Source organism: Lampris incognitus, chromosome 12 (assembly GCF_029633865.1).
Source record: "Lampris incognitus isolate fLamInc1 chromosome 12, fLamInc1.hap2, whole genome shotgun sequence".
Taxonomy (NCBI): domain Eukaryota; kingdom Metazoa; phylum Chordata; class Actinopteri; order Lampriformes; family Lampridae; genus Lampris; species Lampris incognitus.
Genome location: NC_079222.1, coordinates 51,169,667 through 51,187,345, shown reverse-complemented (window position 1 = coordinate 51,187,345; position 17,679 = coordinate 51,169,667). Strand labels below are relative to the sequence as shown.

General features: G+C 44.7%; 1 protein-coding gene across 1 annotated transcript in view; it reads left to right on the top strand.

Moving 5' to 3' along the window:
- Positions 1-17,679, top strand: part of grk3 (G protein-coupled receptor kinase 3) — a 160,212-nt gene that overhangs the window by 100,215 nt on the left and 42,318 nt on the right. The window contains exons 3-9 of the mRNA XM_056290885.1: positions 4,297-4,370; positions 12,497-12,598; positions 13,981-14,055; positions 16,974-17,035; positions 17,164-17,215; positions 17,331-17,422; positions 17,574-17,673. Coding sequence (XP_056146860.1) covers positions 4,297-4,370; positions 12,497-12,598; positions 13,981-14,055; positions 16,974-17,035; positions 17,164-17,215; positions 17,331-17,422; positions 17,574-17,673 — 557 coding nt within the window. The remainder of the gene's footprint in view (positions 1-4,296; positions 4,371-12,496; positions 12,599-13,980; positions 14,056-16,973; positions 17,036-17,163; positions 17,216-17,330; positions 17,423-17,573; positions 17,674-17,679) is intronic.

Here is a 17,679-nt window from a genome sequence, read left to right as displayed (position 1 = left end):
TCCCAGAACATTCCCTGTACCAGGCCGTCAACATAGGGCCCTCATCCTTACTCCCAGAACATTCCCTGTACCAGGCCGTCAGCATACGGTCCTCATCCGTACTCCCAGAACATTCCCTGTACCAGGCCGTCAACCTACGGCACTCATCTGTACTCCCAGAACATTCCCTGTACCAGGCCGTCAACATACGGCCCTCATCTGTACTCCCAGAACATTCCCTGTACCAGGCCGTCAACATACCGCCCTCATCCGTACTCCCAGAACATTCCCTGTACCAGGCCGTCAACATACGGCCCTCATCCTTACTCCCAGAACATTCCCTGTACCAGGCCGCTTGTTGCATTAGCTGGGCAGTCCTGAACTGTTCTGCCATGTAGTCTAGTCCTGGACTGTAGTTGATGTAAGACCCAGCCATTATTTTCTTCTGTCCCTTTTGTCCTCCCCTCCCTCACTGCCTGTCTTCATGTTTAGTCCCTTTTGTCCCCCCTTCCCCCACTGCCTGTCTTCATGTTTAGTCCCTTTTGTCCCCCCTTCCCCCACTGCCTGTCTTCATGTTTAGTCACTTTTGCCCCCCCCACTGCCTGTCTTCATGTTTAGTCCCTTTTGTCCTCCCCTCCCTCACTGCCTGTCTTCATGTTTAGTCCCTTTTGTCCCCCCTTCCCCCACTGCCTGTCTTCATGTTTAGTCCCTTTTGTCCCCCCTTCCCCCACTGCTTGTCTTCATGTTTAGTCACTTTTGCCGCCCCCCCCCACTGCCTGTCTTCATGTTTAGTCTCATTTGTGCCCCCCCCCACTGCCTGTTTTCATGTTTAGTCCCTTTTGTCCTCCCCTACATCACTGCCGCTCTTCATGTCCTCCCCTCCCTCACTGCCTGTCTTCATGTTCAGTCTCTGCTGTTGCAGCTTGCATGTGCGCGCACACTCAAGGTTTCAACAAGCAGGTTTTCTGCAGACAAGGACGCCGCACTCACTGATTGTGTGCACATGTGGCATGTGTACATATGGATTCATATACATGCGTATGAGTGACTCTAGGCAGTAAAGGAGAGGGACTGGAGTTAAAGAGGAAGTGCTATCTCATGTCTGGAGGGGTGATAAAGCTGAGAGGAAGAAGTGAACAGGCCTGATACCAGGCAGCAGTGCTAAACAAATGTCTTCAACTAAATTAGTAAGGCCAATAAAAAGAAGTGGTATGTCACACAGGACAGTGTGGAAGAGTGCAATGTACAGAGTCTCAAGTTTGGTGTCAGGAGTGGGATCTTGTCTGCCATTTACTTTAACAACACTAATGACGTTGTACCAGTCAGGTAGAGCCCCATGGACCGTTCGACACACAGGAGGATGCAGAAGCACACGCTGACTGCTGAGCGCTGAGCGCCACCTTGCCACGCTAACCAAAGCGTGCTGTTGCCTAGGGCTGTGTGTTGGTGAGAACCTGATGATACGATACGTATCACCATGCAGGGGTTACGATTAAATATATCATGATATATTGTGATACTGTAAGAAAGGCGATATATCTTGGTTTCATGGGCCTGTGTTCTTTGTGCTTATGCTACTTCCAGTCTCAGTTTACGTTGTTGTGTTGGAGTGGAAAAGTCAAATGGCTGAAGGTAGATTACAACACTGTTATCTAGTGGTCATGGGGTTACACACAACACGAAATGTTTGTCACGAACCTTTACATGTAAACAATTAAAAATCAATGTAGTGGTTTTCAGAATCGATACAGTATCACAAAAGATAATATTGTGATACTCAAGTGTATCGATATTTTCTTACACCCCTACTATAGCCACCAGTGACCTAGTTGTTGTTCGTCCGTCTCAGCGACAAGGACCATCTAGTCATCCTGTAGGGGCCGAGTTCTGTGGGTGCAAAGATGGCTGGTTATCCAATCTGCGCCCTGAATGTTCTTTGGCAGTGTGGGCATGGGATAGTGGGAGTAAGTGGGAGTAAGTGGAGGGTTGCTGGCACGGTCTTTCCAGGCCTGCCTGCATCTCTCTGCTGCAGCAATCCTAGCGGCCTCATATGTGTTTGCACCATTTCGGACAGCTCACGCCACTCTCTTCTCTTCAGAGCTTTCTGTTCCCATGTGTCGTTGTTGATGGTGAAGGCCTTTAACGAAACCTTCACGGTGTCTTTGAAATGCTTTTTTTGGAAACCATGGGTGCGCTTGCCTTGCTTGAGTTCACAATATACCAGTTTCTTTGGGAGCCAGTGGTCTGGCATGCGAACTATGTGGCCCGCCCAACGAAGCTATAATTGCATGAGGATGGTGTGTATACGCGGCAGTCTTGAGCGAGTGAGGACCTCTGTGTCAGGGATCTTGTCATACCACTTTATGCCAGGAAGTTTTCTGAGGCATGTGGTGGTGTGAAAGTGGTTTACTGGTTTTTGCATGGCGTTTGTAAACTGTCCATGTGTCGCAGCCGTAAAGCAGTGTGGTGAGAACTATGGCCCTATACACTTTAATTTTTGTCTCCTGGGTGATGCCTCTCCTATTCCACATATTCTTGTGGAGTCTGCCAAAAGCTGTACTTGCTTTAGCAAGTCATGCGATCATCTCTTCATCAGTGGTGACATATCTGGAGAGAGAGCTGCCCAGGTAAGTGAATTTGTCAGACGCATTTAATCGATGCCCATTTATGGTGATGTTGGGTACATTGTATGGCTTGCCTGGAGCTGGCTGATGAAGTACTTCAGTCTTTTTTATGTTGATGGTGAGGCCGAAGTTGTTGCAAGCCTCTGAGAACTTATTGATACGTTGTTGCATGTTGGCTTCGGATGCATCGTTGAGGGCGCAGTCATCGGCAAACAGAAGATCGTTGATGGTTGCTTTTTTAACTAAGGTTTTTGCTTTAAGCCGCTGAAGGTTGAAGAGAGAGCCATCAAAATGGTAATTGACAGCAATGCCAGTGTCCCCCTCTCTGAAGGCATCTGACAGCATGGCTGAGAACATAAGGCTGAACAGGGTTGGGGCAAGGACACAGCCTTGCTTTACTCCGTTAGAGACAGGGAACGGCTCAGATGCAACGCCGTTGTCTTGGACTCTGGCTAGCATGCCATCGTGTAGCTGTCGTACGATGGTGGTGAACTTTTTTTGGGCATCTGTATTTTGCCATGATTCTCCAAAGGCTATTGCCACCAGTGAGCTAATAGACATAGCTGAATATGCATTGCAACCACACTATTTGCTCTGTGTATTTTTTTTTTGTGTGTGTGTAATTCTGTAATTTTCTCTTTGTGATGTATGTTTGTGAACCACCAAGCTATCGAATTTGCAATGATCATAATATGAAAACCAGCCCACTGCCATGCAGTTGGTGATGCTGTCCAGTCCAGACTGGTTAATTGCAGGCCCAGTGTTACTCTCATTTGTCCTCTTCTAAAACTACACACACACATAAATGTCATCATTGAAAGTAATCTTCCATAGATGCGAGCTGCTTTTATGTTCTTTTCCAGACTGATGTGCTTCAGTGGATGTTATCTACCTGAATGTCATTGTGAGATTTTGATCTGTTGTAAGAGAGCAGGGGCAAATTCATCTTAAAATATCTGCAATAGGCGTCCTGGTATCATATTCCGTTGCCTACCAACACGGGGATCGCTGGTTCGAATCCCTGTGTTACCTTCGGCTTGGTCCCTACAGACGCAATTGGCCATGTCTGCAGTTGGGAAGCCGGATGTGGATATGTGTCCTGGTCGCTCGGAGCGCCTGTTCAGGGGGGAGGGGGAACTGGGGGGAATAGCGCGATCCTCCCACATGCTACGTCCCCCTGGTGTAACTCCTCACTGTCAGGTGAAAAGAAGCGGCTGGTGACTCCACATGTATCGGAGGAGACATGTGGTAGTCTGCAGCCCTCCCTGGATCGGCAGAGGGGATGGAGCAGCGACCAGGACGGCTCGGAAGAGTCGGGTAGTTGGCTGGGTACAATTGGGGAGAAAAAGGAGGAAAAAATCCCCCCCTCCCCAAAAAAAGAAGAGGTCAACCTTAATCCTTTATTAAGTCTAATCCATTAGATGTAAAAGTCTCGCCTTCATGTTGTGTATATATCTACATGTTTTAAATAGTTATTTTAGTGGATGTGTAGTAACACTAAGACTGAACTGCACACTGATTCCTTTTGCATCTCTAATATTTCACTGTAAATTCTTTATAGGATATAATACAGGACAAGGGAACAGATTTTGCACACATGTTTTGTTTATACTGTTGTTTAGAACTGAGTGTGTGAAAATCTGGATGTTTAGTATCTGTTGTGTTACAGTTGTTCTTGCTTCTTGTTGTCCAGGCTTTCTACTCTTTAAGGACTTCTGCATGAATGAGATTGATGAAGCCGTGCCACAGCTGAAGTTCTATGAAGAGGTAAGCATGCCATGTCCTGTGAGTGTGTTGGGCTGCAGGGCGCCATGTGATGTCCAGTGAGTGTGTTGGGCTGCAGGTCATGTGATGTCCAGCGAGTGTGTTTGGCTGCAGGGCGCCATGTGATGGCTGAGAGATTAGGCTCTAATCCTGTTTATTCACATTTAGCTGTCCTTGGAAGTAGAGATGCACTAATCCACTTTCTTTCAGTCCTGATACCGATACCTGAATTGGGATGTCTGCTGACACCAGAGCTTTTTTGACTTGAATATTATTATTGTTGTTGTTTTTGTTGCTATTGTTATTATTTTCATTGTTATTACTCATTGTTGTTGGTATTGTGTGTAAGGTTACATGAGGTTGTAGTAAACCACACATTATTTCTTATTAAAAGAGCAAAGAATAGACAAAATGCTTTAAATTTATTTCAGAGCAATTTATTTGAGCTGTAGTTTAAGTAGGCTTCACATACAAACAGGTGCAGGAGTACAAACGGCTCTGGCAACTCCTTTAATGAGTTAATTGACTTAAAGAGTCAAACAGTTTTTTTCTCTTCAAATTACCCAAAATAATTCTTCTCTTTTTTCTTTTTTTTTCTTCTTTCTTTCTTTCTTTTTCTTTTTTTTTTTTTTTACAAAGAGACCAATCCTTTATTCATTTCACATTAAAATGCCTGACAGATTTTTTTGGATGAAAGGCATAAAACAACATTTGCTAAGTGGTGATCTGTAAAACTAACTGGAAAAACCCCAATCAGCCAAAACATTAAAACCACTAAGAGAGCGGGGAGTGAAGGCTAGCCCGCCTGGTCCCATCACACAGAAGAGCTACTGTAGCTCAGACTGCTGAAAAAGTTAGTGCTGGCTATGACAGACAGGTGTCAGAACTCAGTGCATCACAGCGTGCTGTGTATGGGGCTGTATAGCCCCAGACCAGTCAGGGTGCCCCTGATGAGCCCTGTCCACTGTCGACGGTACCTACAATGGGCACATGAGCGTCAGAACTGGGCCATGGAGCAGTGGAAGGAGATCGCCTGGTCCGATGAATCCTGTTTTCTTTTAGATCTGTGGATAGCTGTGTATGTGTGCGCCGTTTACCTGGGGAAAAGATGGCACCAGGATGCACTGTGGGAAGACGACAAGCCAGTGTGATGCTGTGGGCAATGTTGTGTTGGCAAACCTTGGTTCCTGGCATCATTATGGATGTTAGTTTGACACGTACCAGCTACCTAAACATCGTTGCAGACCAGGTACCCCCCTTCAAGCGAATGGTATTCCCTGATGGCAGTGGCCTCTTTCTGCTGGATAGAGTGCCCTGCCACACTAGGAATGGTTTGAGGAACATAACAATCAAGCATCTCTTTGGGATGTGCTGTAAAAACAAGTTCGATCCATGGAGTCCCCACCTCACAACTTAGAGGACTTAAAGGATCTGCTGCTTATGTCTTGGTGCCAAATACCCGAGGACATCTTCAGAGGTCTTGTGGAGTCCATGCCTCGATGGGTCAGGGGCTGTTTTGGTGGCATGAGGGGGACCTACACAATATTAGGCAGGTGGTTTTAATGTTTAGACTGGTCGGTGTATGTTGCTCCTGGCTAACCTGATGTTAAGGTGTGTGGTGATATACACCCTGTCTAGCCTGGCAGCTCTGACCCTGTTCCCTGAACCCTTTACCCATATCTACTGTCTGGTGTTTGAATTTTTTATTCTCCAAGCATCATTTAAATCAAATTGTGACAATCAATCAATCAATCGTCAATCAAGTTGCATTTTTATAGCGCTTTTCTAGCTGCAACAGCCACTAACCTGGATGAACTGATGGGAGATTGTACAAGGGGTTCTTCACTTGACCTGTCCTGTCACTTGTTGTCACCAAGAGCCAGGAAAAGGCAGATAATAGCGTTGTCATCCTCCTTCTCCTGGCTCTCGGTGAGAGGTGGGTCCACCACCGCCTCCACCCCGTTACTCTGCACCTGCTGCACAGGCTCGGTTGCAGCAGCTGCAGGGGGAGGTTAGGCACGCAGCAGCACCGCTACCTCCACCCACACACTGGGTCCCTCCGATACAGTAACTACATCATCTGTGGTGATTTAATCCTTCTCCGGATTACTATGTAGTTTAGGAGACTCCAGGTTTACATTTTGTGGCGTTTCACTTGTTTGCATGCAACTGTTGGCCTCATTACCCACCCTGCTTCAGCCAATGTAGCGAATTCAGGGGGCAGCCGGGAACCGCCACAGCCAGGACGCAAACCCGGGTCTCCCGCACCATGGGCGACTACATTAACCAGTTGATTAAAGGGTCCGACCCGTTAGCCAAGGGCTAGTGAGTCTACTCATTTAGTCGTTTGGTCAGCAGCTTCCGCATCCTCCACTTCCTGCTCGCTATGCGGTCTAGGGAAGCGCTTGTGTCTGGTCCAGTCACAATTATTAATTCAAGTCAGTTTTAGCCTCAAGAGGCTTTACAGCTATACAACATCCTGTCCTTAGACCCTCACATCGGATAAGGGACAACTCCCTAAAAAAAACTAAAAAAAAAAGTTAAGCAGGGAGAAGAAATATGGAGAAACCTCAGGGAGAGCAACAGAGGAGGATCTCTCTCCCAAGATGGGCACTTTACTGTTCACTTTCACTACACAAGTTTTGTGATTATGTTGATTCACTTTTTAAAATGTTTATAAATCGTTATATTATGTAGTGAACTGGACTGGATTATGACATAATCGGCTGATCATGATGACTTGAGCTGCCTGAAGTCATTTTGCATAAACGCTAGAATTGTTTCCATCCAGCTGTATAGAAACAGCTGGATGAAATTGTTCCCCTGTCGTTTCCACCATTTGACATTTGACTGGTGCTCTTTTAATGTCGTCATGTCACTGCGCCCTCTTCTTCTGCTATGGTTTAATGGCTCATACAGAATTAGCGCCACCAACTGTTTAAGTCAAGGCGCTGAATTTCTAATATTTGATGACCGCATTTCGATGATCATGTGTTGACCTTAACATCGTGGCTTTAGTTGCAAGGCCAAACAGCACAGCACCGCTCTGGGCACATGGAGGAGGCCATTTGTAGCAACGACGTGACAATCAAAGCCACTAATACCACAAATTTGTAACATTTTTATATATATAAATATAAATATATATGTTCCAGTGTTCAATGCCAATAAATAGCTCTTCTTCTTAAGGTGTATTATTAAACTGTGATTAGGCTTGTCCTGTAATAGTGGCATACAATGATCAGGAAAAAACAATTCAATTGTTAATCGCAATTATTTGTATGACTATTAATCATCAGCTAAAATCTTATGATGGTAACATCCCTGCTTGTGTCCAACTTCCCCACACTCAGAACACTTCATGCTACCTGAGCTGACATATAACATTCTGGCTAGGGGCTTAAAACTGCATTATTACATATTTATAACTCATCTACTACTACATATTCATAATTCATAAAATAATAATTCATAAAAACATCAAACAATGGAATCTGGATCAGCAACGTCAGTCCGATATCTGATGAGTGAAATTACATTGGTATCGGCACCCCATGCCAAGACTGGATCCAGTCGGTCCCAACTCTACTGGTTTAAACTCTACTGGTCTCAACTCTACTTGGAAGATGTGTGTTTTCTCCCTTTGCTTCATGGTAAACTGAGCCTGTGTGCGTTTCAGATTAAGGACTATGAGAAGCTCTTCATGGTAAACTGAGCCTGTGTGCGTTTCAGATTAAGGACAATGAGAAGCTCTTCGTGGTAAACTGAGCCTGTGTGTTTCAGATTAAAGACTATGAGAAGCTCTTCGTGCTTCGTGGTAAACTGAGTCTGTGTGTGTTTCAGATTAAGGACTATGAGAAGCTCTTCATGGTAAACTGAGCCTGTGTGCCTTTGAGGTTAAGGACTATGAGAGGCTCTTCATGGTAAACTGAGCCTGTGTGTGTTTCAGATTAAGGACTATGAGAGGCTCTTCGTGGTAAACTGAGCCTGTGTGTGTTTCAGATTAAGGACTATGAGAGGCTCTTCATGGTAAACTGAGCCTGTGTGTGTTTCAGATTAAGGACTATGAGAGGCTCTTCATGGTAAACTGAGCCCGTGTGCGTTTCAGATTAAGGATTATGAGAAGCTCTTCATGCTAAACTGAGCCTGTGTGGGTTTCAGATTAAGGACTACGAGAAGATCATGGTAAACTGAGTTTGTGTGTGTTTCAGATTAAGGACTATGAGAAGCTCTTCATGGTAAACTGAGCCTGTGTGCGTTTCAGATTAAGGACTATGAGGAGCTCTTTGTGGTAAACTGAGCCTGTGTGGGTTTCAGATTAAGGACTACGAGAAGATCATGGTAAACTGAGTTTGTGTGTGTTTCAGATTAAGGACTATGAGAAGCTCTTCATGGTAAACTGAGCCTGTGTGCGTTTCAGATTAAGGACTATGAGGAGCTCTTTGTGGTAAACTGAGCCTGTGTGTGTTTCAGATTAAGGACTATGAGAAGCTCTTCGTGGTAAACTGAGCCTGTGTCTTTCAGATTAAGGACTATGAGAAATTCATCATGGTATCCTGAGCCTGTGTGTTTCAGATTAAGGACTATGAGGAGCTCTTCATGGTAAACTGAGCCTGTGTGTGTTTCAGATTAAGGGCTACGAGAATATCATGGTAAACTGAGCCTGTGTGTGTTTCAGATTAAGGACTATGAGAGGCTCTTCGTGGTAAACTGAGCCTGTGTGTGTTTCAGATTAAGGACTATGAGAGGCTCTTCATGGTAAACTGAGCCTGTGTGTGTTTCAGATTAAGGACTATGAGAGGCTCTTCATGGTAAACTGAGCCCGTGTGCGTTTCAGATTAAGGATTATGAGAAGCTCTTCATGCTAAACTGAGCCTGTGTGTGTTTCAGATTAAGGACTATGAGAGGCTCTTCATGGGAAACTGAGCCTGTGTGTGTTTCAGATTAAGGACTATGAGAGGCTCTTCATGGTAAACTGAGCCCGTGTGCGTTTCAGATTAAGGACTATGAGGAGCTCTTCATGCTAAACTGAGCCTGTGTGTGTTTCAGATTAAGGACTACGAGAATATCATGGTAAACTGAGTTTGTGTGTGTTTCAGATTAAGGACTATGAGAAGCTCTTCATGGTAAACTGAGCCTGTGTGCGTTTCAGATTAAGGACTATGAGGAGCTCTTTGTGGTAAACTGAGCCTGTGTGTGTTTCAGATTAAGGACTATGAGAAGCTCTTCGTGGTAAACTGAGCCTGTGTGGGTTTCAGATTAAGGACTATGAGAAGCTGTTTGTGGTAAACTGAGCCTATGTGTGTTTCAGATTAAGGACTATGAGAAGCTCTTCATGGTAAACTGAGCCTGTGTGCGTTTCAGATTAAGGACTATGAGGAGCTCTTTGTGGTAAACTGAGCCTGTGTGTGTTTCAGATTAAGGACTATGAGAAGCTCTTCGTGGTAAAATGAGCCTGTGTGCGTTTCAGATTAAGGACTATGAGAAATTCATCATGGTATCCTGAGCCTGTGTGTTTCAGATTAAGGACTATGAGGAGCTCTTCATGGTAAACTGAGCCTGTGTGTTTCAGATTAAAGACTATGAGAAGCTCTTCGTGGTAAACTGAGCCTGTGTGTTTCAGATTAAAGACTATGAGAAGCTCTTCGTGGTAAACTGAGCCTGTGTGTTTCAGATTAAAGACTATGAGAAGCTCTTCGTGGTAAACTGAGCCTATGTGTGTCTCAGATTAAAGACTATGAGAAGCTCTTCGTGGTAAACTGAGCCTATGTGTGTTTCAGATTAAGGACTATGAGAAGTTCTTCATGGTAAACAGCCTGTGTCTTTCAGATTAAGGACTATGAGAAATTCATCATGGTAAACTGAGCCTGTGTGTTTCAGATTAAAGACTATGAGAAGCTCTTCGTGGTAAACTGAGCCTGTGTGTTTCAGATTAAAGACTATGAGAAGCTCTTCGTGGTAAACTGAGCCTGTGTGTTTCAGATTAAAGACTATGAGAAGCTCTTCGTGGTAAACTGAGCCTGTGTGTTTCAGATTAAAGACTATGAGAAGCTCTTCGTGGTAAACTGAGCCTATGTGTGTTTCAGATTAAAGACTATGAGAAGCTCTTCGTGGTAAACTGAGCCTATGTGTGTTTCAGATTAAAGACTATGAGAAGCTCTTCGTGGTAAACTGAGCCTGTGTTTCATATTAAAGACTATGAGAAGCTCTTCGTGGTAAACTGAGTCTATGTGTGTCTCAGATTAAAGACTATGAGAAGCTCTTCATGGTAAACTGAGCCTGTGTGTTTCAGATTAAAGACTATGAGAAGCTCTTCGTGGTAAACTGAGCCTATGTGTGTTTCAGATTAAAGACTATGAGAAGCTCTTCGTGGTAAACTGAGCCTGTGTGTTTCAGATTAAAGACTATGAGAAGCTCTTCGTGGTAAACTGAGCCTATGTGTGTTTCAGATTAAAGACTATGAGAAGCTCTTCGTGGTAAACTGAGCCTATGTGTGTTTCAGATTAAAGACTATGAGAAGCTCTTCGTGGTAAACTGAGCCTATGTGTGTTTCAGATTAAAGACTATGAGAAGCTCTTCGTGGTAAACTGAGCCTATATGTGTTTCAGATTAAAGACTATGAGAAGCTCTTCGTGGTAAACTGAGCCTATATGTGTTTCAGATTAAAGACTATGAGAAGTTCTTCGTGGTAAACTGAGCCTATGTGTGTTTCAGATTAAAGACTATGAGAAGCTCTTCGTGGTAAACTGAGCCTATGTGTGTTTCAGATTAAAGACTATGAGAAGCTCTTCGTGGTAAACTGAGCCTGTGTGTGTTTCAGATTAAAGACTATGAGAAGCTCTTCGTGGTAAACTGAGCCTGTGTGTGTTTCAGATTAAAGACTATGAGAAGCTCTTCGTGGTAAACTGAGCCTGTGTGTGTTTCAGATTAAAGACTATGAGAAGCTCTTCGTGGTAAACTGAGCCTGTGTGTGTTTCAGATTAAAGACTATGAGAAGCTCTTCGTGGTAAACTGAGCCTGTGTGTTTCAGATTAAAGACTATGAGAAGCTCTTCGTGGTAAACTGAGCCTGTGTGTGTTTCAGATTAAAGACTATGAGAAGCTCTTCGTGGTAAACTGAGCCTATGTGTGTTTCAGATTAAAGACTATGAGAAGCTCTTCATGGTAAACTGAGCCTATGTGTGTTTCAGATTAAAGACTATGAGAAGCTCTTCGTGGTAAACTGAGCCTATGTGTGTTTCAGTTTAAAGACTATGAGAAGCTCTTCGTGGTAAACTGAGCCTGTGTGTGTTTCAGATTAAAGACTATGAGAAGCTCTTCGTGGTAAACTGAGCCTGTGTGTGTTTCAGATTAAAGACTATGAGAAGCTCTTCATGGTAAACTGAGCCTATGTGTGTTTCAGATTAAAGACTGAGAAGCTCTTCATGGTAAACTGAGCCTGTGTGTGTTTCAGATTAAACACTATGAGAAGCTCTTCGTGGTAAACTGAGCCTGTGTGTGTTTCAGATTAAAGACTATGAGAAGCTCTTCGTGGTAAACTGAGCCTGTGTGTGTTTCAGATTAAAGACTATGAGAAGCTCTTCGTGGTAAACTGAGCCTGTGTGTTTCAGATTAAAGACTATGAGAAGCTCTTCATGGTAAACTGAGCCTGTGTTTCATATTAAAGACTATGAGAAGCTCTTCGTGGTAAACTGAGCCTGTGTTTCATATTAAAGACTATGAGAAGCTCTTCATGGTAAACTGAGCCTATGTGTGTTTCAGATTAAAGACTGAGAAGCTCTTCATGGTAAACTGAGCCTGTGTGTGTTTCAGATTAAAGACTATGAGAAGCTCTTCGTGGTAAACTGAGCCTGTGTGTGTTTCAGATTAAAGACTATGAGAAGCTCTTCGTGGTAAACTGAGCCTGTGTGTGTTTCAGATTAAAGACTATGAGAAGCTCTTCGTGGTAAACTGAGTCTATGTGTGTTTCAGATTAAAGACTATGAGAAGCTCTTCGTGGTAAACTGAGCCTATGTGTGTTTCAGTTTAAAGACTATGAGAAGCTCTTCATGGTAAACTGAGCCTGTATGTGTTTCAGATTAAAGACTATGAGAAGCTCTTCGTGGTAAACTGAGCCTGTATGTGTTTCAGATTAAAGACTATGAGAAGCTGGACTCTGAAGATGAGCGGTTGTGTCGTAGCAGACAGATTTATGACGGCTACATCATGAAAGAGCTCCTGTCCTGCTCACATGTAAGAACCACGCCAAACCTGTTTCACTTCACTTACATCACACACACACACACACACACACAGAGTTGCTCATGTATGATTAACCTTAAGAACACCAACTCTACTTTGCATTGTTAACACACTCTCATGCGAGCACACAAAGTCGACACACCTTCAGACAACTCAGAAAACATCTTCTTTTCTTTTTCTTTTTTTTCCTCCCCCTCCCCCCCTTTTCTCCCCAATTGTATCCGGCCATTTACCCCACTCTTCCGAGCCATCCCGGTCGCTGCTCCACCCCCTCTGCTGATCCGGGGGGGGGGGCTGCAGACTACCACATGCCTCCTCCCATACATGTGGAGTCACCAGCCGCTTCTTTTCACCTGACAGTGAGGAGTTTCACCAGGGGGACGTAGCGCATGGGAGGATCCCCCCAGTCCCCCCCCCCCCAAACAGGTGCCCCGACCGACCAGAGGAGGCGCTAGTGAAGCGACCAGGACACATCCCTACATCCAGCTTCCCACCCACAGACACGGCCAGTTGTGTCTGTAGGGACCCCCGACCAAGCTGGAGGTAACACGGGGATTCGAACCGGCGATTCCCATGTTGGTATGCAACAGAATAGACTGGTACACTACCCGGACACCCCTCAGAGAATATCTTTAATAGAAAAATGCAGGATGTTCGGGTAGCATAGCGGTCTGTTCCGTTGTCTACCAACGTGGGGATCGCCAGTTCGAATCCCCGCGTTACCTCCAGCTTGGTCAGGCGTCCCTACAGACACACTTTACCGTGTCTGTGGGTGGGAAGCTGGATGTAGGGATGTGTCCTGGTCGCTTCACTAGCACCTCCTCTGGTCGGTCGGGGAGCCTGTTCAGGGGGAGGGGGAGCTGGCGGGGACTGGCGTGATCCTCCCATGCGCTACGTCCCCCTGGTGAAACTCCTCACTGTCAGGTGAAAAGAAGCAGCTGGTGACTCCACATGTATGGGAGGAGGCATATGGTAGTCTGCAGCCTCCCCGGATCAGCAGAGGGGGTGGAGCAGAGACCGGGGTGGCTCAGAAGAGTGGGGTAATTGGCCGGGTACAATTGACAATTAAGGAGAAAAAAGGGGAAAAATAAAAAAAAAGGTAAATATGAAGCTGCTGTGTTGTGTTTGTATGTGCTGTCCTTTCTCATACATGGCTTCAAGACACGTAGACTAGCCACACAATCTGACTTGGTGTCTGTATGACTTGATACCAGAAGGAGGAGAACAAATACACACTCAATACACACTCACACACTGGCCCTCGCAGCAGACCTGATGCAGTTTAATGTCTACTTCTTACACCTCTGTATGAAAAACAGAAGTGAGAAAGCTGCATTTCTCTCACGACTCTTCATTTCCTCCTTGTTTCTCAGCCCTTTTCCAAGAAAGCAGTCGACCACGTTCAGACGCACTTGGCAAAGAAACAGGTGCCCCCGACTCTCTTCCAGGTAAGGCCGCTGAACACTCGCCTGAGTATACACAGAGGACAAAGTTGGATGCTGATTTTTTTTATTTTCAGCAGTGCTGCAGAGCCTAATACAACAGAACTGTCTGTGTCTGAGTTAGCCACCTTGTTGCCTGCTCATAATACAACAGAACTATCTGTGTCTGAGTTAGCCACCTTGTTGCCTGCTCATAATACAACAGAACTATCTGTGTCTGAGTTAGCCACCTTGTTGCCTGCTCATAATACAACAGAACTATCTATGTCTGAGTTAGCCACCTTGTTGCCTGCTCATAATACAACAGAACTATCTATGTCTGAGTTAGCCACCTTGTTGCCTGCTCATAATACAACAGAACTATCTGTCTGAGTTAGCAACCTTATTGCCTGCTCATAATACAACATAATTATCTGTGTCTGAGTTAGCCACCTTGTTGCCTGCTCATAATACAACAGAACTATCTGTGTCTGAGTTAGCCACCTTGTTGCCTGCTCATAATACAACAGAACTATCTGTGTCTGAGTTAGCCACCTTGTTGCCTGCTCATAATACAACAGAACTATCTGTGTCTGAGTTAGCCACCTTGTTGCCTGCTCATAATACAACAGAACTATCTATGTCTGAGTTAGCCACCTTGTTGCCTGCTCATAATACAACAGAACTATCTATGTCTGAGTTAGCCACCTTGTTGCCTGCTCATAATACAACAGAACTATCTGTCTGAGTTAGCAACCTTATTGCCTGCTCATAATACAACAGAATTATCTGTGTCTGAGTTAGCCACCTTGTTGCCTGCTCATAATACAACAGAACTATCTGTGTCTGAGTTAGCCACCTTGTTGCCTGCTCATAATACAACAGAACTATCTATGTCTGAGTTAGCCACCTTGTTGCCTGTTTATAATACAACAGAACTATCTATGTCTGAGTTAGCCACCTTGTTGCCTGCTCATAATACAACAGAACTATCTATGTCTGAGTTAGCCACCTTGTTGCCTGCTCATAATACAACAGAACTATCTGTGTCTGAGTTAGCCACCTTGTTGCCTGCTCATAATACAACAGAACTATCTATGTCTGAGTTAGCCACCTTGTTGCCTGCTCATAATACAACAGAACTATCTGTGTCTGAGTTAGCCACCTTGTTGCCTGCTCATAATACAACAGAACTATCTGTGTCTGAGTTAGCCACCTTGTTGCCTGCTCATAATACAACAGAACTATCTATGTCTGAGTTAGCCACCTTGTTGCCTGCTCATAATACAACAGAACTATCTATGTCTGAGTTAGCCACCTTGTTGCCTGCTCATAATACAACAGAACTATCTGTCTGAGTTAGCAACCTTATTGCCTGCTCATAATACAACAGAATTATCTGTGTCTGAGTTAGCCACCTTGTTGCCTGCTCATAATACAACAGAACTATCTGTGTCTGAGTTAGCCACCTTGTTGCCTGCTCATAATACAACAGAACTATCTGTGTCTGAGTTAGCCACCTTGTTGCCTGCTCATAATACAACAGAACTATCTGTGTCTGAGTTAGCCACCTTGTTGCCTGCTCATAATACAACAGAACTATCTATGTCTGAGTTAGCCACCTTGTTGCCTGCTCATAATACAACAGAACTATCTATGTCTGAGTTAGCCACCTTGTTGCCTGCTCATAATACAACAGAACTATCTGTCTGAGTTAGCAACCTTATTGCCTGCTCATAATACAACAGAATTATCTGTGTCTGAGTTAGCCACCTTGTTGCCTGCTCATAATACAACAGAACTATCTGTGTCTGAGTTAGCCACCTTGTTGCCTGCTCATAATACAACAGAACTATCTATGTCTGAGTTAGCCACCTTGTTGCCTGTTTATAATACAACAGAACTATCTATGTCTGAGTTAGCCACCTTGTTGCCTGCTCATAATACAACAGAACTATCTATGTCTGAGTTAGCCACCTTGTTGCCTGCTCATAATACAACAGAACTATCTGTGTCTGAGTTAGCCACCTTGTTGCCTGCTCATAATACAACAGAATTATCTGTGTCTGAGTTAGCCACCTTGTTGCCTGCTCATAATACAACAGAACTATCTATGTCTGAGTTAGCCACCTTGTTGCCTGCTCATAATACAACAGAACTATCTGTCTGAGTTAGCCACCTTGTTGCCTGCTCATAATACAACAGAACTATCTATGTCTGAGTTAGCCACCTTGTTGCCTGCTCATAATACAACAGAACTATCTATGTCTGAGTTAGCCACCTTGTTGCCTGCTCATAATACAACAGAACTATCTATGTCTGAGTTAGCCACCTTGTTGCCTGCTCATAATACAACAGAACTATCTGTCTGAGTTAGCAACCTTATTGCCTGCTCATAATACAACAGAACTATCTATGTCTGAGTTAGCCACCTTGTTGCCTGCTCATAATACAACAGAACTATCTGTGTCTGAGTTAGCCACCTTGTTGCCTGCTCATAATGTCCCTTCTTTAAGCTTTTCACTAGTGATTAACTCCCCAAATGATACATTTTGTCAACTTTTTAGCAAATATTCTTCCTTAATGCAGTATTCTACATACTTCACCAGTCGAAATGATGACATGAGACCTCCTCAGTAGGACATGCTCTGAAAAGGGGGTGAACAGAAGTGACTGAAAGGGTGGACAGGGAAAGAAAGGACTGAAACAAGGGAGATCCCCGGAAAACTTCGGCGTTGGCAGCTGTACAGCACTGACCAACGAAGCCAAGATTTCACACTTAGTGTTTCAGCTGCACACAAACTCACATGTACGCACACACCTCCAGTAGCTTCATGTAGCTGCCCGAGTGCTGCATGCGGGTTATGAAATGCCAGGAAGAGACTTCAGAAGCTGCTACACCCAGGCACCATCTTAACTGCGTTTTGTGCATGTTTCCTCTCTAGCCATACATAGTGGAGATCTGTGACAGTCTCAGAGGCAAGATCTTCCAGAAGTTCATTGAGAGGTGAGATGGGGGAGATAGGGGTGAGGTCTGGGACCGGCGAGAGGGGAAAAAGGTTGAAGCGGTTTACTTTGGGTCTGTCTTCTGATTTGCGCTAAAGTGTCTCATCTTTGCCTCTCTGTCTTCCTCAGTGACAAGTTTACTCGGTTTTGCCAGTGGAAGAATGTGGAACTTAACATCCATGTGAGTAGTCACCTGCAGCGCTGTGGGCTGACGTGCTTTGCTCGGTCTCATCCCCGCTCTTAAATGTCTGTCATAACTTTAGCACTCCACTCTCTCCCTCTCCTTTCCCTCGCAGTTGACCATGAATGACTTCAGCGTGCATCGGATCATTGGCAGGGGCGGCTTTGGCGAGGTCTACGGCTGCAGGAAGGCCGACACTGGAAAGATGTTCGTAACAACACACACAAGGGGACAGAATCTGTGGAAAAGTGATTTACAGGAAAACTTGTGGTACTGACCATCTGCTGGTTATCTAAAGTTTGTCTGTATTGTCTGTTTCCTTGATATCCGTCGGTGTGGGTGTATGTGCGTGTGCCAGGTATGCTATGAAATGTCTGGACAAGAAGAGGATAAAGATGAAGCAGGGAGAAACTCTGGCACTCAACGAGAGGATCATGCTGTCATTAGTCAGCACGGGGGTGAGT